Genomic DNA, 26,927 nt, shown 5'->3' on the forward strand with positions numbered 1-26,927 from the left:
TGACAACCAACAAGCTATCTGTCCGCATGAACAGCCACCGACAAACTGTGGCCAAAAAATAAGTGGACCACCCCATAGCTGAACACGCTGCCAAACATGATACCTCTCATCTCAATGACTGCTTCACAGCCTGTGCCATATGGATCCTTCCCACCAACACCAACTTTTCTGAAATGCGCAGGTGGGAACTTTCCCTACAATACATCCTACGTTCCCGTAACCCTCCTGGCCTCAACCTTCGTTAGTCACTGCCCTCACCCATCCAGCCGCCTCCCTGTTCCCATTCCAGCACTACACAGCCGTCATTTCACCGCACATCCACTGTTTTAATTTCTTTTACTTTTATTTCTCTCCTTTCCACTACTTACCCCCTCCCCCCCCCCCCAACTTCTCTCCTACCCTCCGTCTAAACTGCAACACTTCACTGTCTGCCACTCCCACCATACTACCCCTCCTCCTTACCCCCACCCAGTCACCACTCCCATCATGCACTGGTGCTGCTGCTCCCAGTGTAGTTTCAGCTCTCTGAGACTGCAGATGTGTGTGCAAGTTGCGCTTGCGTGAGTTTGTGTGTGCACGTGTGTCTGTGTGTCTACTGCTGAGAAAAGCCTTAATGGCCAAAAGCTATGTTTGTGTGAATCTTTTTATTGTGCCTATCGTGGCTCAGCATATCCGCTATATGGTGAGTAGCAACTTTCCTTCTCTTGTATTGCTACATTCCATCCTGAATTTTCCATTGTTTGATTTGAACTGTTTACAGGATGCTTCTTTGTAGCAAATTTGTTGATCACATCTGTGTAGTCTAGCTGCTGTGTTGTAAGTCAGAATTCATGGTGAAGATGGCAAGACTGTCGGCACAATCCTGTGTCAAGTATGATCACAAATAATTATTCAGTCTTTTGAACAGTGAGACAAAGTGCTCAGTTAAACAACTGGTTGCAGTAGTTGACAAAAATACTCTAAAAATTAGAAACATATGGTTTTCATGCAACATTCTACGAGGTTTTCATTTCGTTTCTCTTCACAGATGCTTCAAAATCACTCAAAAATTCTTCCAAGTTGTCTTTGTAATACTGTTGCAGTTTTCCAGTACATTTCAATAGCTGTATTGCCTCGTGCAGGAAAATTACCATGAAATTAAAATTTCTGTAAAAGTCTTCCTAAATTTTTTTTTCTTTCCTCCCTTTCAGATAACAATTTATCTACAATAACCTTAAATGCATTAGCCCAAAAATCTTCCTTTCCTTCAATAGTAGTATCAACCTCAGCTGTTTCTTCCACTTCCAGTTTTCTTGGATTTTTCCTTTTTGTGGCTGTTTTGTACATATTTATATTACTGTTTTCAATACCAAAATTTTAATCTATGTCATACATAGAACATTCTCTTGGATGTATTCAAATAAACAATTGTACAACTTCATTACAGTCTCAATATTGGTATCAAAATTTTTATACAATTTATTTGCTGCTTTAACTCTCTCCGATATCACTGACCAGAGTGTTGTCATGATCACAGTTTCCGGACTCTGCAGGCTGCTCAGCATTCCACTTGTCTCACACCTTAGTGAAGCCTTTTGAGTTCCATTATTCTGATTAACTTCCAAAGCTGATATTATTTCAACCCAGTTAACATTGAGATTATAACAGGTATTGTCACATCCTGACCAGCGTGTTTTTGGAGGTCGTTTTACAAGGTGCATCAAAGCAGAGAATAGAGTGTAAATTTGTTGCAACAAATGGAAAAATGAAACACTCTGCTGTACACAATCCAACTAAGTTAACGATGTTGAGATGCACTCTGAATACACACAACATGAGAGTTGATTAGTTTAGTTTTACCTTTTAGATCAGAATAAGTAGCACCCATACTGCTTGCATTGTCATATGACTAATCCCCCCCCCCCTCCCACAAGTGCACCCCCTCCCACAAGTGCACCCCCCCCCACAAGTGCATATTCACTTAACAAATCTATTAATGAATCAGCTAATTCTTCTGATTTATGCCCTGATGGCTCTGAGCACTATGGGACTTAACACCTATGGTCATCAGTCCCCTAGAACTTAGAACTACTTAAACCTAAGGACAGCACACAACACCCAGTCGTCACGAGGCAGAGAAAATCCCTGACCCCACCGGGAATCGAACCTGGGTGCGGGAAGCGAGAACGCTACCGCACGACCACGAGCTGCAGACTTATGACCTGAATTTTGGACTAAACAAATAAATATTTCAACAGGAAATCCATCTTTTGATAAATACCTTACAACAAAAGACAGCTGATCCATATGTAATACCGTGGCGCTTAATATGGTGGAAAAATATTTAGTGTCCTTTGCTTCATCTGCAATATACTGCACCACCCTTTCTGCCAGTACTGATATAAACTCTTCACATATTGAAAAGAAAGATATGATGTGCTCTTGTTTCCTTTGTTTCCATAAAGTTCTACATGTTTTGTTAGAAAAGGATTAAAGTCTGCTATTAGCTGTAGTCCATCTCGAAATTTCTGCAATGTGTTGACCCAAACCCATAGTTGGGACCCCTGAAAGATAAGTCTCATATGGAAAAGTTTTTGACCACAGCAACAACTCGTTCTAACATGCCCCTCCAATATTTCACTCCTGTCTCAGCTGGGATATTAGTTGCTTATCCACTCTCCCACTGATTTGTCCTTAAGCTTTTAACGGTACCACATATTCCCTATGTTCAGCTGAATTTTCATGGGTAGTTAATTTGGACTGACTGTTTTTCCAGTTGTTAAATCCCTCATTAAGTTTTGAAAACTTTTATGTTCCATTAAACAATAAACTTGGGACACAAAATATACTACCCTTGTTTTGAGAGTACCGTATTTACTCGAATCTAAGCCGCACTTGAATCTAAGCCGCACCTGAAAAATGAGACTTGAAATCAAGGAAATAAATTTTCCCGAATCTAAACCGCACCTGAAATTTGAGACTCGAAATTCAAGGGGAGAGAGAAGTTATAGGCCGCATCTCCAAATCAAAACAAAGCTGGTCCATTGTAACATGAGACACAATTTCGGGCGAATGAATGACGATACAGCTACAGTAGTTTGGTTCGAGTCGTAAGCTTAGCAGTTAAACTTTACCAGGTAGCCATTGCTATGTGTCAGGTGCCCCGTCCGTATTTATACGGGTACCCTTCCTTTTTCATGTGCTTCGTCTGGTTTGAATTGATTGCTTATTTTTCTTTGATCAGATAAGTGCCGTTCTCTTTGTTACAGGTGTTTACGTCACTCTAAGCTGAAAATGCATTGCTGTACTGTGTCATGCATTGTTTGTCGCATTCTGATAATGAGTGTTTACGACCTGTCGCCGCTCGCGACATGGCTTGCTTTTGTGCGCGCTACCGCTGCTTACAATTAAAAAAAAAAGAGGAATAGTCTTATTAGCGAAAACAGTGGCAAGAGACTGCTATTTGTTGTTACTCACACTGCTGCTTTCTTTGATAATGATCAACAAGAACCAAATAATAGATTGCGTATGATAGATGTTCTGAATGAGAGTTAAGCGAAAATTTTTCTCCGTTTGAAAATCCTTGCAGACGCCTCTTTACTACATTACATTCTGCATAGAAATTAGAGTCATCTTAGATTTAAAAATCTAGTGAATTGCCGTGCTTCATTTCTGACTGTATCACTATTAGGCATAAGAATAATACGAATATAAACATGACATGATATGTATATTCTTCCGCATTTGCTGTTGTCTCACTCTAGTTTCGTAGTTTATTTGGCAGGCAGGATTTAAATGAGATAGCAGCAAACACAAAAGATTACATGGCAAAATGTTTATATTCGTATTATTGTTATGGTGACGAGAATACTGCATGTGATTCACAATTTGTAAAAGTTCCTATTAGCAACCAACTCGTCTCACAGATAGGAAAAAAGTTCAGAACGTAGAGTTGGCCATATTGACAAACATCCCAAACAGTCTTGCCAGTCGGATTTTCGTAGTACATTGAAATGCTGCTACATTCGAAGATGAACAATACGGAATTTGTATTTACTTCGTTGGATAACGTATGAAAATGCAGTGGTCGAAACTCGGGGCGGAGAAAAAAGCTCGTCTTCCACCTTTTTTTTAAATTTATTTCCTGACGCAGAGGTTTTGGCGCCAGTATTTATCTTTGTGCCTACAAAGCATGCCTGTGTAGCGCTACATATATTCAACGGCAAAAGTAAGTTGTGGCGGCACCCACCAACATTTTTCAGAACTTCCGCTTGCTTTGCACTCGATTCTAAGCCGCAGGCGGTTTTTTGGATTACAAAAACCAGAAAAAAAGTGCGGCTTAGATTCGAGTAAATACAGTATACTAAAAACAGTCTTTGTTGTTTCTTGCCATTACTCATGGTTCTGAAAAATAAACTTTTATTTAAGTACCTGGATAATTCATATATTGCTTGCATGAATTACTGGTATCACAATCATACACTGTGCCACCTGATCTTACTTAGTGATATGATTGTGTAGGAATTTATTTATTATCCAGTTTTCAGGATTGTCAGAAACTGAATCACTACTATCATTCGTGTGTGTATCATTTGGGCTAACTGAAATAATTGTTTCCATGCCATTATCATTCTTTCTAATATTGGAAACGCCAATGCACGCAAACCATATGCTGCACTATTTTTGATACTGTTCACCAAATTATTATACTCTCATATTTCTAGACTCCAGCTCAAGCTGGAACTACCTGGCTGTGTTTTAATTTTTTAACAGCATATCAGTTTTTACATTCTTTCTCACAATTTTCTCTTTCTCACAACTCACCTTTCACGAGTTCCTGGCACTGAGAACCACTTACTCTTTATCTGATTGTCACTCATTTTAATTACTACTAAAATATAAATCACAAATTAAACACTATACAGCAGCATCCCTTACAGTTTCAAATTAAACTGGACTGCACCTGAGCGGCCTGCTGTTACAATCACTGGCAGTATTTTCTTTCAATCTGAAGTTTGAATGGGCACTGTCTAGTGTCAACACTAACTACTCCCATGACAATGTTAATGGCATCTCCCATCACAAAATTCAATTGTGAACTATGAGATTTGCCATCCTAACATACACCAAATTGGAAGGCATAACACCAAATAAAGTGAATAAAGGTCACATTGTTACAATCTAACAACATTACTAAATTATAACCTGTTCTTTTTCCATTGCCTGACCAGTCCATTCATAAAATTTGAGCTGATTGTTACCATGCTATTCATATCCATTTCATTGTGAATTAAGTTCACATTCTGTTTTACAGAGCTGTGAATAAATGGGGAGAGAGAGGGGGGGGGGGGGGGGGGAACAGCTTTTTAGCTACCACTTAAAATCCACAGTCCCTTGAAATATACCACCCTAGGCAGCTGCTTAGTCTTCCTCGGTCAAGATACTCCACTGGCTGCAACCAGTACTTTTTTGTTCATTTTCTTGAAGTCAAATACATCAATAAAATGTATCAATCAGACCATCTTTGGTATTCATGTTGTTAACATTCCTGTGTTAAATGGTTTTGTGACTGAACTGTGAACAATTAATAATTGACAATCTTCTTTCAAACCATGATTTGTGTGTGCAGAAATGGATGCTGAGTTTGTTATTGAACTTTTCCATTAGTATGTTGCCATTGTTGAAAATTTGTTGACTGCAGCTGCTAGTGTTTATTGTGTCAGTCCACAGGAGAAGCTAATCATTGCAACATGTTCTGAGAATAATAAATGTGCAAAGATTCCAAGTTTATCACAACTGTGTTGTTTCAATTATTTGACAATGAGGTTACTCAACCAACCAGTTTCAGAAAGAGAAATACACCAAGACTACAGTGCTACTAAGGAACTGTTATCACAGGTTAGCCACACTACAAATTCAAATTATCTGTAAAATACAGCTTTTACTTCTCACTGATATCTCTTTTTTACAATAAATTATAAAACTAGGTGTAAATCTCATTTGTTGGATACAAATAGTTCAGTATGGCATAATAGTGAATTCCTGCTGCCATTACAACAAACATGTGCCAAATAGCATGGGCACAAGGTATTTTCCCATCTGCCTTGAAGAATATTACACCAAATATGTAAACAAAGCCACCAATTTTCAGCTCTGTCAACCCCATGAAATCTTCCTTCTGCAACAAACACAAGGGAATAACTATAATTTGGTCAGTGTGATTCAACAGATTGTACATATTTTAGGAATGAAAATATTGCACCTAACAAACACTAAAGAGAATAATAATAATGATGTTTATATCACAAACTTGTTTCTATTCATAGAGAATTTACAGGTGGTCTAAGTTCACATTGGTTGGCACTACCTTAGTCTTGTGTAAATTAACAAACCATCTAAAAGTGCTCTTTTAGTAACTCTGAACACGTTCAACAGTGTACTGGGGAAACAGATGCGAAGTAAGTTCTAATGCTGAACTACATAAAATTTTAATATTTTACAGTATTATTAAATGTCTTATTGTGAACTAAACAGTGTGGCACAACATATTATGTTTATATATAAAAGAGAGACCACTGTCTGCATTACATTCAACAGTGGTAGAGAAGGTATTACATTAAAACTGTGGGCTAAGAAAATATCATACAATAATCTTATTTTAGCTGTAGTTTTACAATTCATGCAACACTGTAATTTTTAGTTAGTTAGTTAGTTAGTTGGTTGCGTGTTCCATTGATCAATCCCACGGTATGGTAGCCGTTATGATGTGGAACGTGTCAAGTGCACAAGAAATGCGCATACGAAACAAAATTTTGTAATATATTACAATACAGAGTTAAAGATTAATATCTCTATTATTTACCACATACCCTTAAATGGCACAAAATGCATATACTATATTTATAGATTTATTTATTCCTATTCAAGAATTCATCTATGGTATAGAAGGAGATGTCAAGGAGATATGATATCAATTTATTTTTGAAGCTATTACTGCCGTCTGTCAGACACCTTATTTCATCTCGTAATTTGTCGAAAATTTTTATAGCAGCATATTTTACCCCTTTCTGTGCCAAAGATAGGTTGAGCAAAGGATAGTGTAAGTCTTTCTTTTTTCCGGTATTATAATCATGAATGTCACTGTTGTTTTTAATCTGGTCCATGTTGTTGAGAACAAATTCCATTAGTGAGTAGATGTATTGTGAGGCTGTTGTAAGAATTCCTACTCTTTTAAAAAGATGTCTACAAGATGTGTGACTATGAACCCCACACATTATTCTAACCACTTTCTTTTGAGCAGTGAATACTTTTTGTATAAATGTTGAGTTACCCCAAAATATTATTCTGTATGACATCAGAGAGTGAAAGTAGGCAAAGTATGTTAGCTTAAAATTGGCAATTATTCTGATTGCAAAAGTTGTTGAACCTAGTCACTTTAGGAGATCCAAAATATGAATTTTCCAATTAAGATTCTCATCTACATGTACACCCAAAAACTTTGTATGCTCTACCTGGTCTACTGACTTCTGTTGATGTGTTATATTTATTGAAGGAACTGTACTTTTTCCAGAAGTAAATTGGATGTACTGTGTTTTTTCGAAGTTTAGAGCAAGCCCATTTGCAGAAAACCAATTAATGACTTTTCCAAAGACCTTATTTGTATCATTTTCAATTGGACTTTCTTTTACTGGATTAATGATGATGCTTGTATCATCAGCAAACAGTGTCAGTTCAGCTTCCTGTTTCAGATAGGAAGGGAGGTCGTTCAAATATGTCAAGAACAGAAGGGGACCTATGATTGAACCCAGTGGAACATCTAATGTAATTTCACCCCAGTTAGATGAAGTGGCAACCTTATTTAAATCAGTTGACCCATATAAGAAAACTTTTTGCTTCCTGTTCTGTAGGTATGACTTAAACCACTCATATGCTATTCCATTTATACCATAAAATTGTAATTTCTGTAACATAATTTCATGGTTCACACAATCAAATGCTTTGGACAAGTCACAGAAAATTCCTATTGGTGACATTTTACTATTTAAAGACTCTATTATGTGGACAGTGAAATTGTATATTGCTGTCTCAGTGGAAGAGCATTTTTGAAAACCAAAATGTGATTTACTAAGTATCCCATTACTGCTGAGATGGCTAACCACTCTTGATTACATTACTTTCTCAAAGATTTTTGAGAATGCTGTAAGCAAGGGTACTGGCCAATAATTATTGACATCTGTGGTGTCCCCCTTTTTGTAGAGAGGCCTGACAATGGCATATTTTAACCTGTCTTGGAAAATAATTTGCGTTGGTGATGCATTACATATGTGACTCAGAACATCAGATGTAATTGCTCCACATTGTTTTAATATCTTATTAGAGATGTCATCTACTCCAACAAAACATTTATTTTTCAGAGATTTAATAATTTTACTTATTTCACAAGAGGCTGTTAGGAGAAACTTAATGTGACTAAATTTTTTCAAAACAGACTGTTCCATGTACTCCCTAGCTTTTTCTGTGAACTTTGCAAATGAAAATGTTACAACAATAATAGAAATTCCTAGCTGGATCAATATGTAAAATAACAAAAAGTAAACCATTCACCTATAGCAGAAAGATGCATGGAGCACAGTAACAGATAACAGTAAAGGGCATTCACTCTTGTGGCCATGGGAGTGTTCATTTGCATGCATTTGTGGTTTTGTGTGTGAATGTGTGTAACATTCCTGGAAAAAGAGCTAGTGCTCTAAAGCTAGTGTGAATGCCGTTTTCTGTTATGTGTTACTACGCCGCATGCATCGATCCACTGTAGGTGAGTGGATGTCTTTCCCTTATTTTACGTAAAAATGTTGAAAGTTGAATAAATCTGTTGTTGTTGTTGTTGTTTTGGTGGTGGTCTTCAGTCCTGAGATTGGTTTGATGCAGCTCTCCATGCTACTCTATCCTGTGCAAGCTTCATCATCTCCCAGTACCTACTGCAGCCTACATCCCTCAGAATCTGCTTAGTGTATTCATCTCTTGGTCTCCCTCTACGATTTTCACCCTCCGAGCTGCCTTCAAATACTAAATTGGTGATCCCTCGATGTCTCAGAACATGTCCTACCAACCGATCCCTTCTTCTAGTCAAGTTGTGCCACAAGCTCCTCTTCTCCCCAATTCTATTCAATACCTCCGCATTAGTTATGTGATCTACCCATCTAATCTTCAGCACTCTTCTGCAGCACCACATTTCAAAAGCTTCTATTCTCTTCTTGTCTAAACTATTTATCGTCCACGTTTCACTTCCATACATGGCTACACTCCATACAAATACTTTCAGAAATGACTTCCTGAGATTTAAATCTATACTCGATGTTAACAAATTTTTCTTCTTCAGAAACGCTTTCCTTGCCATTGCCAGTCTAGATTTTATATCCTCTCTACTTCGACCATCATCAGTTACTTTGCTCCCCAAACAGCAAAACTCCTTTACTACTTTAAGTGCTTCATTTCCTAATCTAATTCCCTCAGCATCGCCCGACTTAATTCGACTGCATTCCATTATCCTCGTTTTGCTTTTGTTGATGTTCATCTTATATCCTCCTTTCAAGACACTGTCCATTCCGTTCAACTGCTCTTCGAGGTCCTTTGCTGTCTCTGACAAAATTACAATGTCATCGGCGAACCTCAAAGTTTTTATTTCTTCTCCATGGATTTTAATACCTACTCTGAACTTTTCTTTTGTTTCCTTTACTGCTTGCTCAATATACAGATTGAATAACATTGGGGATAGGCTACAACCCTGTCTCACTCCCTTCCCAACCACTGCTTCCCTTTCATACCCTCAACTCTTATAACTGCCATCTGGTTTCTGTACAAATTGTAAATAGCCTTTCGCTCCCTGTATTTTACCCCTGCCACGTTCAGAATTTGAAAGAGAGTATTCCAATCAACATTGTCAAAAGCTTTCTCTAAGTCTACAAATGCTAGAAACATAGGTTTGCCTTTCCTTAATCTTTCTTCTAAGATAAGTCGTAGGGTCAGTATTGCCTCACGTGTTCCAACATTTCTATGGAATCCAAACTGATCTTCCCCGAGGTCGGCTTCTATCAGTTTTTTCATTCATCTGTACAGAATTCGCATTAGTATTTTGCAGCTGTGACTTATTAAACTGATAGTTCAGTAGTTTTCACGTCTGTCAACACCTGCTTTCTTTGGGATTGGAATTATTATATTCTTCTTGAAGTCTGAGGGTATTTCGTCTGTCTCATACATCTTGCTCACCAGATGGTAGAGTTTTGTCAGGACTGGCTCTCCCAAGGCTGTCAGTAGTTCTAATGGAATGTTGTCTACTCTGGGGGCCTTGTTTCGACTCAGGTCTTTCAGTGCTCTGTCAAACTCTTCACGTAGTATTATATCTCCCATTTCATCTTCATCTACATCCTCTTCCATTTCCATAATATTGTCCTCAAGTACATCACCCTTGTATAGACCCTCTATATACTCCTTCCACCTTTCTGCTTTCCCTTCTTTGCTTATAACTCGGTTTCCATCAAAGCTCTTGATATTCATGCAAGTGGTTCTCCTTTCTCCAAAGGTCTCCTGTAGGCAGTATCTATCTTACCCCTAGTGAGATAAGGCTCTACATCCTTACATTTGTCCTCTAGCCATCCCTGTTTAGCCATTTTGCACTTCCTGTCGATCTCATTTTTGAGACGTATTCCTTTTTGCCTGCTTCATTTACTGCATTTTTATATTTTCTCCTTTCACCAATTAAATTCAATATTTCTTCTGTTACCCAAGGATTTCTATTATCCCTCGTCTTTTTACCTACTTGATCCTCTGCTGCCTTCACTATTTCATCCCTCAAAGCTACCCATTCTTCTTCTACTGTATTTCTTTCCCCCATTCCTGTCAATTGTTCCCTTACGCTCTCCCTGAAACTCTGTACAACCTCTGGTTTAGTCAGTTTAGCCAGGTCCCATCTCCTTAAATTCCCACCTTTTTGCAATTTCTTCAGTTTTAATCTACAGTTCATAACCAGTAGATTGTGGTCAAAGTTCACATCTGCCCCTGGAAATGTCTTACAATTTAAAACCTGGTTCCTAAATCTCTGTCTTACCATTATATAATCTATCTGATACCTTTTAGTATCACCAGGGTTCTTCCACGTATACAACCTTCTTTCATGATTCTTGAACCAAGTGTTAGCTATGATTAAGTTATACTCTGCGCAAAATTCTAAATAAATCTATTCTATTCTAATTCCAAATGACAATGACAGCTGCAGGTAACAGTCTATGAATTGAACCTGTGGTTTCAAATTAATTTAAAAAACTGCTGCCAGTCTGGATAAGGACATTACTATGTTCCACTGGAATAATAAGTATAACTACAAAATAACAACCTCGTTTTTTTTTCGTTAAAAGGAAAGTGTAAATTAGAACTATAACACTGTCTTACTAGCTTTTCAATGACACCAGATCATCTATAAAGTCTATATGGACTGAGAAACCTGTTACTCTTCTATGTTTTGAGGTCTTTACTGCCATGCTGAATAAATTTTGAATGTAAACACTTCATATTTTCATGTTGTACCCACAATCAAGTCCAAATCTGAAAGCAGGGTCATCAATGAAGTACAACACTTAGCACTGAATGCATGCTTATTAGTGATGCCAGTGTATAGACAGAACAGAACTGTCTCCTAGAACTGAAAGGAGAGTGCTGCTGTTCATACAAACAGAATATTCCAGAGTCACGCAGGGTAGCCACGCGGTCTGAGGCATCTTGTCATGGTCGGACATGTCCGAAAGAACAGATACCATCTTCATATATAGTTAAGGCTAACCGGCCATTGACCTTCTTCTTCTGTACGGATGCACACACATTGCCTGATCCGTTACAGGACTCGGTAAGATTGTCTGCTGCGAGTAATGAGTGTAATGGGCAGGGGCACTATGAATGTAGTGTGTGGACATTAAGTCGGGAATGTGGGTCTCACAGGAAGCATGCAAGGGTAAGTCCCTGCAGTCGCTCTGTCCTCTGTGCCCTCAGTGGCTCAGATGGATAGAGCATCTGCCATGTAAGCAGGACATCCCGGGTTCGAGTTCAGGTCGGGGCACACATTTTCAACTGTCCTTGTAGATGTATATCAACACCTGTTGACAGCTTAAGGTCTTGATTTCATTATCATTCCAAAAGCAGATAAATTTGGTTTAGTTTAGTGGGCATTTGCTACTCCACCAGCAGACACTAGTTTTGCTGATACAGAGATTGCAAAAATCATTAGATTGCAAAAATCATTAGGTATTTCACCCAAAGCACTGAACATTCCATCAACAAATTGAGAAAATTTTCATTTGCATATAGGAAATGTTATCTAAACTATGTGAGGGACAATGAATAGTTTCTGCACATGGTTCACAGAAAATAGATGGTACTTAACTGAACTGTGTGTCAAACTATCTAAATACAGCCTTTCTCGGAACTAGTTCAAAGATATACTGTTAAGAAAGATGAAAAGTGTTGTGACTCGCCGATTATTCAAAGTGCCGCCGCGCAATTACGCACGTCCTCTATGTGCGGCGCTGTCTGCCAGCCATGCAGCAGTTGCGCCACCTAAGTGGCCAGCCGAGCAGCGGCCGCTACACTGAGACTCAGTGTTTAATCGAATGCCGACTTGTACACAGGTCAACTTACTCAGTGACTTATATGTGTTGTTGTGTTGTCCGAAATATGTGTTAAATTTGAAGATTTAACAATTGGCGACGAGGATGGGATTTTTCCTTTTCACCGTTGACTCACAGGGTTCCATGGCTACTGTCGAGCAGCTCTTGCAAAATCTCCTTAAACAGCAAACGCTTCTAACAGCAGCGATTCGCGATTTTGTCGCGGCGTCAAATGCGGGGCGTTTCTCGTCGTTGGCTGTACCTCCTTTTCCACCTTACGACGAGACGGCGGAAGACTGGTCTGATTATGAAAAACGTCTTCGACAGCACTTCTTGGCATTTCATGTCACGGACGAACAACCATGTAAGTCTCTTTTCCTTTCCTGGATTTGACCTCAAATGTATCGGTTGTTGTCACAATTGGCTCCTTTGAAGGATCCTGCGTCTTTGTCCTTTGCTGAAATGTGCTCCCTTCTGTCTGTCTATTTTTAAAAGCAAACGCATGTGGTAGCCTCTCATGTTGCCTTTTATCATTGTCAAAAACAACCAAATCAGTCCTATCGTGCTTGGGCTGCTGAACTTCACGGCCTCAGTCTAAAGTGTCAATTTGTTACTGACGTTCACAAAGAATCCTATGCCGATTTCATCGTACGGGATGCTATTATCTGGTCGGCGCCCGACAAAGAAGTTCGGCAACGTGCCCTTCAGTTGGCGAATCCGACTCTAGATGAAGTTCTCTCCATTGCGCAGTCTTTTGAAATTTCTCGCGCCGCTGGGGCGCAAATAGAAGCGTGGGGTGACGTCGGGGAAATACAACCTCCGTGTGCTGTTGACGATGCGTGCGGCGCGTCCCCGCCGGCCGACGTGGCCGCAGTATGCTCCCACGCGCAGCCTCGGCCTAGCCGTAAACAACCCACTAAGAAACTGCAGCAAAATCCCCGGCAACTTCCTTCATGTCCACAGTGTTTTACGAAACATTCACGCGAGGATTGTCCCCAACGTTGGGCTGTGTGTCACAATTGCAAAAAGAAAGGTCATGTGTCTTCCGTTTGTAAATCCGACCGCATACATGATGTTCATGAACATGACGCTGATTCTGATTCCGTGTTGTCTGTCAATTGCACTTCTTCCCTTTCAGGGAAGTTATTCCTCACTGTCCAAATCTTTGGTCGAGATGTTCGCATGCATGTGGATACCGGTTCTGCTGCCACTATAATTAATTCTCAGACGTATCTTCAGCTGGGTTCTCCACTCCTGTCCCCTGTCACTCGGCAATTACGGACGTACAATAAACAGAAGATTTCTCTCTTGGGACAGTGTAATGCTGAGGTATCTTACAAATCCGTCGTTCGCACTGTTCCCATATTTGTGGTCGACCAGAGCAACGCAGAAAATCTTTTTGGTTTCGATGCCTTTCGCGTTTTTGGGTTCTCCATAGATGACTCTGTCAATATTGTCTCTGACGCTATTCCTTATGCTCAACTGGATTCCTTGTCGACGACATTTTCGTCCCTTTTTTCTCCTGGGTTAGGCCGTGCAAACGACTTTGAAGCTCATATCACGTTCAAACCCACTGCTCGGCCTAAGTTTTTTCGGGCTCGGCCCATTCCTGTGGCCCTTCGTGACGGGTAAAACGGGAGTTGGATCGTCTCACTGCTCCAGGGGTCTTGCTTCCTGTCACTTCCAGTGAGTGGTCCTCTCCTGTCGTTGTAGTTGCTAAGCCCAATGGTGATATTCGTCTCTGTGGCAATTTCAAAGCCACTGTAAATGCTCAATGCCTCATCGACACTTACCCTATGCCCTGTCCTGAAGAACTGTTCACTAAACTTGCTGGAGGCCAGTATTTTTCTAAAATTGACCTGTCGGAAGCTTATCATCAACTTCCTCTCGACGCTGCTTCCCGGCAGTTTCTGGTCCTTAACACGCCTTTCGGCCTCAATCAATACCAACGCTTGCCATTTGGGGTTGCTAGCGCCCCTGCTCTCTTTCAGCGATTCTTGGAACAATGATTGCTCCCTGTCCCGGGGCGTATCAATTACATGGACAACATTGTTGTCACTGGCTCCACCACTGAAGAACATCTTCAAAATCTCTGCACACTTTTTAATGTCTTACAGACTGCCGGTCTTAAGTGTAATCTTCAGAAATCACAATTGTTTCAGGCATCTATCACGTACTTGGGGTTTCAACTCTCTCGGGATAGTATTCGTCCGCTTCAACACACTGTTGCTGCGATCAATGCCCTTCCTCGCCCTACATCTGTTAAGGAACTGCAGGCCTTCTTGGGGAAAATCTCATACTATCACAAGTTTTTACCGTCTGCAGCGTCGGTGGCTCAGCCGTTGCATCGCCTGTTGCATAAAAACGTGCCTTTTCACTGGTCCGCGTCATGTGACGCGGCTTTCCGGAAATTAAAGACTATGCTGAAACAGGCCCCGTGCCTGGCTACTTATCGACCTGGCCAACATCTTGTTCTTGCCACAGACGCCTCTCAATACGGGGTTGGTGCAGTCCTTGCGCACCGTTTTTCTGACGGTTCGGAACAACCCATCGCTTATGCCTCCAAAACGTTCACGGATGCCCAACAGAAATATTCTCAAATTGAGAAAGAAGCTTTGGCCATCATTTATGCTCTTCATAAGTTTGGTGTTTTTCTCTATGGCTCAAAATTTCATCTTGTTACGGATCACAAACCACTTGTTTCCTTGTTTCATCCATCAACGTCACTTCCCGACAAGGCTGCACACCGCCTCCAGCGTTGGGCTCTTTACTTGTCCCATTTCAATTATGAGATTCATTTCCGGCCAACGGCTCAACATGCGAATGCTGATGCTTTGTCTCGCCTTCCCATGGGTCCTGATCAGGCATTCGATAGGGACGAACTTTTGTGTTTCCACCTGGATGTTGCCGAGCAACGGGTTGTGGATGGGTTCCCCATCACTGGGGACAGGCTGGCGGCTGCTACGGGTTCTGACCCTACCCTCTCCCGGGTTTTACGCTGTATTCAGAAGGGTTGGCCAGATCGCCCGTCCGCTAAGACTTCTGATCCGTTGCGGAACTACTACACTTTGCGCTACCGCCTCACGGCTAGGGATGGTGTTATCCTCCTCTCCACTGACAATGCTTCGCCGCGTGTTGTGGTACCTGCGTCTTTGCGTGCTTCGGTCTTGCGCCTCCTTCACCAGGGGCACTGGGGTGTGTCTCGCACAAAATCTCTGGTGCGCCATCATGTGTACTGGCCTGGCATCGACTCTGAAATCGCACACATGGTCGCTGCCTGCGGCCCTTGTGCATCACAGGCCGCTGCCCCGAAGTCACCTTTGTCACCGTGGCCTTCGCCTGAGAAGCCCTGGGAGCGCATTCATGCTGACTTTGTGGGACCCTTTTTAGGTACTTATTGGCTCCTCGTAATTGACGCCTATTCTAACTTTCCTTTCATTGTCCGTTGCACGTCACCTACCATCGCGGCAACCACCAGTGCTCTCGCCCGCATTTTTGCTTTGGAAGGCCTCCCCTCTACTCTTGTTACTGATAATGGTCCACAATTTGCCTCTTCCGACTTTGTGGATTTTTGTGCTCATCACGGCGTTACGCATGTCACGGCCCCGCCGTTCCATCCACAATCCAACGGTGAGGCTGAACGACTGGTCCGCACATTTAAGGCTCAGATGCGGAAACTTCTGGCTTCTTCTGCTGCTGATGATGCACTTCTCCAGTTCCTGGCGTCTTACCGTTTCACCCCCATGGGCGATCACAGCCCGGCTGAGCTCTTACATGGCCGACAGCCCCGCACGCTACTTCATCTTCTGCGGCCTCCCACCTCACGGCCGCGGGTGCCTTCACTTGGCCGGTTCACCGCTGACGACCTCGTCTGGGTACGGGGATATGGCAGGTGGCCAAAATGGAGCCCGGGCCGCATCTTACGACACCGTGGCAGACACCTGTATGAAATCCAGACGGACACGGGTGTTGCAGTGCGTCATTTGGACCAGCTTCGGCCTCGGGTGCCAGCAACGCCTGTTCCGAATGCCGCCACACCACCTTTGGCTCTACCTGATGCTCGGGATCTTGGCATCTCTCAATACTCACAACGCAGCCCTCTCACCGTCATGGCGATGCCAGCACCAGAACGGATGCCACCAGGAGACGTGCCCATGCAGGAACCGGAGGACCATCCTCTGTCAGAGTACATCTACTCGCCTCCTCCTCCAACGGACGCCGACACATCGCCCATGTCTCCTGTCATATCAACTGGACTTGACACAACGGCAGATTGGTGCATGGGGCCCCAGCAGATTCGACCCCTACGTCTCCTGTCATCTCGACCCGTTATCATCGGGGACACTTCCGTCCGTTCGGGAAGCCTCCTCCTCGAGACTTTACGGCGAGTCCAACAACGCCTATGGACGTTAGCCATCTCCAGGACACCTCCATCAAGACCAGTGCAACAATTTCAAAGGCGAGAAAAGTGTTGTGACTTGCCGATTATTCAAAGTGCCGCCGCGTAATTACGCACGTCCTCTACGTGCGGCGCTGTCTGCCAGCCATGCAGCAGCTGCGCCACCTAAGCGGCCAGCCGAGCAGCGGCCGCTAGACTGAGACTCAGTGTTTAATCGAATGCCGACTTGTACACAGGTCAACTTACTCAGTGACTTATATGTGTTGTTCTGTTGTCTGAAATATGTGTTAAATTTGAAGATTTAACAAAAAGCTAAGCATTTTATTATCTGCAAGTGTATCATGAATCTGTAACAAATTACAGTATCCACAGAGCTTATGTTGCTGAACTATGTAAAATGTTACAATAGCACAGTTTTATTAAAGGTCATATCATGTTTGCATGCAAAAGAGAGATTGTAACATTATATGATATTATTTGAATTAAATGTGAGGTTTCATTTAGTAATTTTAATTTTAATAATCAACAGCCTCAGTTGCTCTGTTTACCTAGAATTTACCTAGGTTTCAGTCGGGATAACACAACCTTCTTCAGAATAACAGTAACTACCGTTTGTCCATAGTGGACATTGTCAAGCTAAAACTACAAATCCATAAATTATCGTCAGACTGTAAAACTTATCTGGGACTGCCTCGGCCCCACTTTGCAACCGCAATGCGGCAGCCACGAGTGCTGTACTGGAACTCTCTAATTTAGTATGAAATTAGTTTGTTTACATTTATTCAGAGATGTTCAGTGGTACTGCGTTGGACTGAGAGCTATTCTTTAACCATATTAATTTTACTGTGCAACTGGATATTAGACTGGCATGAGGCATCAATGCACAAATCTCATCTATATTTCTCATGAAATTATGTAAGCTAGTATCAAAAAAGAACAGATGTTTACACTACACATGAAAAAGTTAAGGATAAAGATCGTAAACGAGAAATAGAAATTTTGGTGTCACTCAGGTCTCCATTTTAATTCTAGTCCTGTTTATATGTTACATGAATGGTTTTTCCAAGTGCTCTAGAAAACACATATATAATTACTACGTATGCAATGACACATGTATTGTCTGCTCTACATCTACTCCACAAACCACTGCATTGTGTGTGTTTCTATCTTATTCTATTTGCATATTTCCCATGTGCATCTATATGTGCACTAAACTCTTATCTTATTCTCAAGATCCCTATGGGAGGATACACAATGGTGGCGGTGGCAGCATAAAAATCGCACAGTCTCCTCTGAATACAGGTTAACTAAATTTACCAGCAGGGTTCTGTGAAAACTTTCTACCAAGACTTCCCATTTAAGTTCACTGAGTACTTCTGTGATATTTTCTTATGAGCTATACCAATCTCTCATGATCTTAGCAGCACATTTGTTGAATATCCATACCTTAACAATGAAACATTATGGGTTGTGTATTTTAGATTAGTGTATCCTTCCTTCTGTTACAGAATAGTACTGCTGGCTGTGTACTAGTTACATATTCAATTATGGGAGAGTTCTTTTGGGATATTATGGAATTAGAACACTGGCACAAAAAAGCTTTCACGTCTATAAAGTATTCCCAGGGAGGAGACCTATTAAGTGATAGGGGACAAAGTAGAATCAACTGTGAATCAAACACACACATTATAAATCTGATACTTAGAATCGGTCCGAGAAATCTCTTCTGTCAATTTTGCCTCTTCCCCTCTTTCTTCATTTATGAAGGACCACAATTTTTTGTGTAATTCTCTCCTTTATATACATTTGTCTTAATGAATAATGCCTCTGTTTCTCTGATTAAACTGCCGTACTCTTTCTTTTTTATTTTGTACGAACTGTTACATGCTTCAGTGTTTCATTTGCTCAGAGAGGCCATAGTATACTTTCAGCTTATTTCTTGCATGGAGTATCTCTTCAGTCAACCAGATTTTTTTGATGCTTGTTTACTAGCCTTTTATTAACAGGACATGAAAGACTATAATAATAGTTAAATAAAGATAGGAACTGGTTCCAAGCATTTACATCACTGTCTGCATACACTGCTTCCCTGCTTTCTGCCATTAATATATTTTTAATTGAATTACATGTTGTGAGTTCATCTGCCTTTTTTGTTCCCTTCTGCTCATTTCCAGCAGTCTTTATGCTAATGTCATGATGGCAAAATGGTCTGCTTGTGTGGAGTTTATTACATGTGTGTCACTGTAGCATGGAGGACCACTTGTTGTTATGTCAAACAATGGAGAGTCCAGGTTGGGATATCCATGATCTTACAAAAAAGATACAGTGCTACTCAATGTAAAAATGACATGCCCAGTTGCTGACAAACAAAGACTCATGCACAGCTGACCACTACGTCCAACTGCTCTGGTGAGTTAGCGGTCATGTTCACGCGCGCGCGCGTGCTCGTGTGTGTGTGTGTGTGTGTGTGTGTGTGTGTGTGTGTGTGCACGCATTTCTTTTGATCATGCCTGTCAACAACTGAAAGTGTTGTCTTACAGTGACTGACTATCTATTTGTTACTATGAGATCAAGAGTAGTTTCACTATGCTTTATTACTCTGGTGGGTTCATCCATTTTTACATTTAGGTTGAAAGTATGCATCAAGTCCAGTAGTGTCTTAGTATTTTCTGTAGTTTTCGTGGTGTCTATGGTCATTTTTGGAAAGATCTTAGGCTGTATCTTCTAGCTGTTAAAAGAATATGTTTATTACACTTCTTGGCGACTGTTACGGGCCTAATAAACAACATAATTTCTCTGGAATTTTTATTTCCACTGCTGTAGCTTCACAAAGCTCACTTCTCTAGCATTTGTTGCGATGTTCTGGGTGGCTTTAGCTGACTCATAGCTAGAAAAAAATGGCAATTCATGTAATTTCCAACAAAAACTGGTTACATGTGCACCATCAATTTACAAAGTTGAAAGCAAATACACTATATCTAATTTTTCCTGTCTCTTACAAGACAAAAATTGAAATGTAGGATATGAAAGAATAGTGATGTTTCAGGCAACAAGCTGTTATGGACATCTTACCCATTCCATTTTGCCTAGAAACTGACAGTACTGTGTTGTCATAAGCATTAGATAGTTTCAAATTACTAACCTTGTTTATTATTGCAAATGATGGAGTAATGCCCATGACAAGGTAAAAAAATGTTTCAAGACATTTATACTGCTCATGGAACAGCTGTTGATACAGAATTCCAAGAGAAGCAAGCACCCAAACTATCCAATGTAATTCTGCTGCTAAACCTCCAGGTGGCAAAGGTGTCAGCATTAGCCAGGGGAAGTATGATGCAGCAATAAATACATAGATCATTGCACGATCACTGCGGTGTAGCATGTCCTTCAGGTGTCTGAAGATAAGAGACAAAAATAATGTTTGTACTAATTATACAGTCATTTGCATGGTCTTTTCAATATAGAAAATTAAATGCATATTGTTTTGCATATATTCATACAAAAGCTTTTATCCATCACAAATATTATGATACCTGAAATATTTAATTTGTTAGTTTAATTAACAAGTAAAAAAAACTTTTTGAAGCAGTAGTAGTTTTTGGCCAAAAGAAGAAAAGAAAATCAAAGTTCAAAGCATTTATCTTCATATCCATGGCAGGAAATGATTTCATTAGTACAATATGAAGGAAAGTTGTGTATTTTACATACCGGTCATACATCAATAATCATATTGTAAGCTACAGTACAACAGTCTCAATTTCAGAGGATAAAAATCCTCAAAGATTAGGACAAGTAATTTAGTAATATCAGCTTCCGGATATCAATGATAAACAGAAAATTTATTTAAGAAAATGTGAAGAAGCACAGGAAATACTGAAAATGATATGAATTATGAATGTAATCAAAATTATGAGGCAACTATGGATACTGATATTGAAAAACCACTAAGCACTGTTGTAAAGGCCAACGGCCTGGCCATGTTGGTGACACTGGTTCCTGCCCGATCACCAAAGTTAAGCAACGTTGGGCCCTGATAGTACTTGGATGGGTGAACGTTTGGGGAAAACTGAGTGCCCTTGGTTTTAAAAGGACACACAAGTTGCCGAAGTGGCATTCAATTGAAAGACTTGCACCAGGCCATTGTGCCCCCCCCCCCCCTCCCACATTATTATTATTATTATTATTATTATCTTTGATGCTTCTTTCTCAGACTTAAGTCTGGTTAAAAAATGGAACGTGACGCGGACCTCGGTCAAGCGTGACTTCCTTGTAACTGTATGGTATGTTATATTGCATTTAGGAACTTTCGGGTAATTGAACATGTATCAATAATTACAGATTTTTGTAGTTGTATATATATGTTTGGATGTAGCTGTATTGCATTGATGTACTGGTGGATATTGTGAGGTATGACTCCTGTAGTTGATAGTATAATTGGGATAATGTCGACTTTATCCTGATGCCACATGTCCTTGACTTCCTCAGCCAGTTGGATGTATTTTTCAATTTTTTCTCCTGTTTTCTTCTGTATATTTGTTGTGTTGGGTATGGATATTTCAATTAGTTGTGTTAATTTCTTCTTTTTATTGGTGAGTATGATGTCAGGCTTGTTATGTGGTGTTGTTTTATCTGTTATAATCGTTCTGTTCCAGTATAATTTGTATTCATCATTCTCCAGTACATTTTGTGGTGTGTACTTGTATGTGGGAACGTGTTGTTTTATTAGTTTATGTTTTATGGCAAGTTGTTGATGTATTATTTTTGCTACATTGTCATGTCTTCTGGGGTATTCTGTATTTGCTAGTATTGTACATCCGCTTGTGATGTGATCTACTGTTTCTATTTGTTGTTTGCAAAGTCTGCATTTATCTGTTGTGGTATTGGGATCTTTAATAATATGCTTGCTGTAATATCTGGTGTTTATTGTTTGATCCTGTATTGCGATCATGAATCCTTCCGTCTCACTGTATATATTGCCGTTTCTTAGCCATGTGTTGGATGCGTCTTGATCTATGTGTGGCTGTGTTAGATGATATGGGTGCTTGCCGTGTAGTGTTTTCTTTTTCCAATTTACTTTCTTTGTATCTGTTGATGTTATGTGATCTAAAGGGTTGTAGAAGTGGTTATGAAATTGCAATGGTGTAGCTGATGTATTTATATGAGTGATTGCTTTGTGTATTTTGCTAGTTTCTGCTCGTTCTAGAAAGAATTTTCTTAAATTGTCTACCTGTCCATAATGTAGGTTTTTTATGTCTATAAATCCCCTTCCACCTTCCTTTCTGCTTAATGTGAATCTTTCTGTTGCTGAATGTATGTGATGTATTCTATATTTGTGGCATTGTGATCGTGTAAGTGTATTGAGTGCCTCTAGGTCTGTGTCACTCCATTTCACTACTCCAAATGAGTAGGTCAATACTGGTATAGCATAAGTATTTATAGCTTTTGTCTTGTTTCTTGCTGTCAATTCTGTTTTCAGTATTTTTGTTAGTCTTTGTCTATATTTTTCTTTTAGTTCTTCTTTAACATTTGTATTATCTATTCCTATTTTTTGTCTGTATCCTAGGTATTTATAGGCATCTGTTTTTTCCATCGCTTCTATGCAGTCGCTGTGGTTATCCAATATGTAATCTTCTTGTTTAGTGTGTTTGCCCTTGACTATGCTGTTTTTCTTACATTTGTCTGTTCCAAAAGCCATATTTATATCATTGCTGAATACTTCTGTTATCTTTAGTAATTGGTTGAGTTGTTGATTTGTTGCTGCCAGTAGTTTTAGATCATCCATGTATAGCAAATGTGTGATTTTGTGTGGGTATGTTCCAGTAATATTGTATCCATAATTTGTATTATTTAGCATGTTGGATAGTGGGTTCAGAGCAAGACAGAACCAGAAAGGACTTAATGAGTCTCCTTGGTATATTCCACGCTTAATCTGTATTGGCTGTGATGTGATGTTATCTGAATTTGTTTGGATATTAAGTGTGGTTTTCCAGTTTTTCATTACTGTGTTTAGAAACTGTATCAATTTAGGATCTACTTTGTATATTTCCAATATCTGTAGTAACCATGAGTGGGGTACACTATCAAATGCTTTTTTGTAATCAATGTATGCGTAGTGTAGGGACCTTTGTTTAGTTTTCGCTTGATATGTCACCTCTGTATCTATTATCAGTTGCTCTTTACATCCTCGTGCTCCTTTGCAGCAGCCTTTTTGTTCTTCATTTATAATTTTGTTCTGTGTTGTATGTGTCATTAATTTCTGTGTGATGACTGAAGTTAATATTTTGTATATTGTTGGTAGGCATGTTATGGGGCGATATTTAGCTGGGTTTGCTGTGTCTGCTTGATCTTTAGGTTTCAGATAGGTTATTCCATGTGCAAGTGTATCAGGGAATGTGTATGGGTCTGCAATGTAACTGTTAAATAATTTAGTTAGATGTGAATGTGTTGAGGTGAACTTCTTTAGCCAGTAATTTGCTATTTTATCATTTCCAGGGGCTTTCCAATTGTGTGTAGAATTAATTGCTCGGGTGACTTCATGTTGCAAAATTATCACTTCAGGCATTTGTGGTATCATCTTGTATGTGTCTGTTTCTGCTTGTATCCACCGTGCATGCCTGTTATGTTGTACCGGGTTTGACCATAAGCTGCTCCAGAAGTATTCCATGTCTGTTATGTTCGGTGGATTGTCTATTTTAATGTGTGTGTTATCTATTGTTTGGTAAAATCTCTTTTGGTTTGTGTTGAATGTTTGGTTTTGTTTCCTTCTATTTTCACTTTTTGTGTATCTTCTAAGTCGTTTGGCCAATGCTTGTAATTTCTGCTTCTTTTCATCTAATTGCTCTATTGCTTCTTGTTGTGATATTTTACCTAACCTTTTTCGTTTTTTGCCTGATATTTCATTTCTTATAAATTGTGTTAGCTGTCCGATGTCTTTTCTAAGTTTTTCTATTCTGATCTGTAGCCTGTGTTGCCATGCTGGTTTTGTGGGTTTCTTCTGTGTGTTGGTTTGTTCTGATCTCTGCCTAGTGTGTATATTTAGTGTAGTGAGTGCTCCTATATAAACCAGTAGTTGTAACTCTTCCATAGTTGTGTTTTCATTTATTTTGTTGTGTATGATTGTGTTGATAGTTTTTATTGTTGTTTCGACTTGTGGGTTATTTGGCGGTCTATGCAGGAATGGTCTAATGCCTGTATTTGTGTCTTTGTATTCTATATATGCCAGCTGAAATTTCTCTTCTATGTCTAACACATGTGTCTCTTCGTGTTCTATTTGTGCTTGTTCTGGTGGCTGTCTTAAGATTTCGTTTTCCTCTGATTGTTTAATTGATGCGTGTTGGTCTTTGTTTGTTTGCTCTGGGATGTTTGAGTCCATTACTGTGTTTTCTTCATCTTCTGATTGCACATTATTTTGTTCCAGTATTTGTTGTACTTGTTGTTTGATGTTTTCTAATTCTGACTGGGGTATCCTGTTATTTTTTATTATTACACGGATCTGATCAGCTAGTCGTTGTTCTGTTAAAAATTTTAATTCCGGGTATCTGGTAATAAATGTTGTGTATACTTGTGATCTGTATCCAGTTGTGTTGGTTCCTAGGTTTGTTGCTTGGTAATAACAGAACATGAGGTGTCGATTGACTTCATCTGACCATCTCATCCTCTGTCTTTGTTTTCCTTCTAGGGTGGTTGCAGGAAGCATATCCTGCAAAACACCTCTATTCGGATTTAAATCCTTTTCCAGTTGGCTAGCAGTGTCGTTACCATTGTGGGCGGGCATAGGGTTCAAGCGTCGTCCCCGACCATAACGGCGCTTGTCCGAGGCTTCTTTAGTTCTGTCCTGAACCAAGTAATCACACTAAAAGTGGGGTTAGCCCTATTAGTGGTTTGTTCTTTTCGTCGCCTTTTACGACTGGCAGAACATACCGGAGGCCTATTCTTCTCCCGGGCCTCCACGGGGTTATTATTATTATTATTATTATTATTATTATTATTATTATTATTATTAATATAGCTGTGAAAAAGCCAATAAACATTGCTGTAACTGCAATTGATATATGAGGGCGATTTAAATGAAAGCGTAGAAAGTGCTCTAATAACAATGAGCAAAAAATTGACGTCATTTTTGTCATAGAGTCCCGAATGTTGAATGCTTGTGTTCCACCATTTTGGAAGAGCACAGATACCATGATGAAAGAATTCTTTTGGTTGTATGTGTAACCAATTGTGCAAAGCTGCTTTCATCTCTTTGTCACTTATTAAATACCTGCCTCCCATTGTTTCTTGAGTCCACTGAATGGATGAAAATCACTTGGAGCAAGGTCTGATGAATGAGGATAGCCCAGGCATTCAAATTTAATTTCCTGAGGAATCTTGAATGTCTTACATGCTGTGTACAGTCAGGCATTTTAATGCTGCAGCAATACTCCTGAAGTCAGAAACCCTTGTTGATTACTACTGATAGCTGGGTGATGTTCATTTTTCAGCATGTCTGAATAAGAATTGCTGAGTACCACCACTCCCCTATCCATGTGATGCTTTAAAATTACTCCATTTGAATCTCAGAAAAGAATGAGCATGATTTTTCCAGCAGGTGGTTGAGTGCAGAATTTTTTTGGTTTCAGCGATGAGCTGTGGAGCTAGTCCTTGCTTGACCTTTTTCTTTCTGGTTTGTGATAGTGAACCCAAGTCTCATCGCCTGTAGCAATTTTTTTCCAGAAACACCTCACCTCTGATGTGGAAATGACGCAGAAGACCTTCACTCGCATCGATCTGACAGTCTTCCAATTCAGCAGTCAACTGGTCTGGCACTCATCTTGCGGATACCTTATTGAAGACCAATTGACTGTAAACAATATTCTGTGCTGAACCAATACTAATCTTCAAACTTGTGGCTACTTTGTTCAGAGTTACGTGCCTGTTTTCCTTTATAAGCTCCTCCAATAACCCAATGTTTTCGTTCGTCACTATGTGGTGGGCCTGTCCTGCTCTTGGGACATCCTCCACAAAAGTTACAATGTTTTTAAACTTCCTACACTGCCCATACACTTGCTGCAACGACAAACATGAATCACCATTCTGCAACGAATTTCGACTGGTTTGACACCTTCACTAAACAAAGAAAGCATCACACATCACTGCTTAATCGCAGTGCATGTTTACAGTGGGGCTGCCATCTATTGGATGCTGCTACCTTCTCCTGCATTGTAGCATCACTCTGCCACCTGTCGGTCACTTTCTGAAGCTCAAGGAACACTACTGCCACCTACCAACTCCATCACACACCTTTCCAAATTTTATGGAACTCAGAAGATTTTCGTTTGAATCACCCTTGTAATAGTATGTTACATGGCCTAAGGATCACTTTCACATCTTAAGCAGGAAGGGTCATAACTGGGAAACTGTGCAAGAACTGCCTGAAGTATTTTGTGAAAGACTGTGGTGTTGCACAGAGTAACTGTTGTTATGGGTGCAATGCTCTAGAGATGCAACAGCACATAATAACCAGCTGCCAAAGTATTATGAAAGCAAAACATATGATCAAACATAACTCAGATAAAAAAATAGTGCACCAGGAACTTGCACTGAAATACTATTTTCTGTTGATAAACATAATTCAGACATGAAATCTGAAGTTTACTGTAAAATGGCCAGTGGCAAAATATATTGTATAACACCAGGGAATTAGTCTGGTAGTACTCTTGCAGTTCACTAGAATACCGAGGAAAGCCATGGGATCTAGAGCCTAAAAGTGACGTATTGTAGCTTAGTTTAGTCATTCACACAGGTTATTTTTACAGTTAAATTCTGGTAAAGAATATAATAATAATACAGCACCAGTGCATGATGGGAGTGGCAACTGGTTGGGGGTAAGGAGGAGGCTGGGACAGGGAGGGGGAGGGATA

The 26,927-nt window shown here is 40.0% G+C and overlaps 1 protein-coding gene across 4 annotated transcripts in view; it reads right to left on the bottom strand.

The window, feature by feature from the left end:
• Nucleotides 1-5,900: 5,900 nt before the first annotated feature.
• LOC126162874 (monocyte to macrophage differentiation factor 2) overlaps nucleotides 5,901-26,927 on the bottom strand; it is a 172,337-nt gene continuing 151,310 nt past the window's right edge. For all 4 annotated transcript variants that reach the window (XM_049919660.1, XM_049919658.1, XM_049919661.1 and 1 more), the window contains exons 5-6: nucleotides 20,171-20,423; nucleotides 5,901-6,157 (exon numbers count right to left, since the gene is read on the bottom strand). In XM_049919660.1, coding sequence (XP_049775617.1) covers nucleotides 5,963-6,157; nucleotides 20,171-20,423 — 448 coding nt within the window. In that variant the 3' untranslated portion in view covers nucleotides 5,901-5,962. The remainder of the gene's footprint in view (nucleotides 6,158-20,170; nucleotides 20,424-26,927) is intronic.

This window comes from Schistocerca cancellata, chromosome 2 (assembly GCF_023864275.1).
Source record: "Schistocerca cancellata isolate TAMUIC-IGC-003103 chromosome 2, iqSchCanc2.1, whole genome shotgun sequence".
In the NCBI taxonomy this organism is placed as follows: Eukaryota; Metazoa; Arthropoda; class Insecta; order Orthoptera; family Acrididae; genus Schistocerca; species Schistocerca cancellata.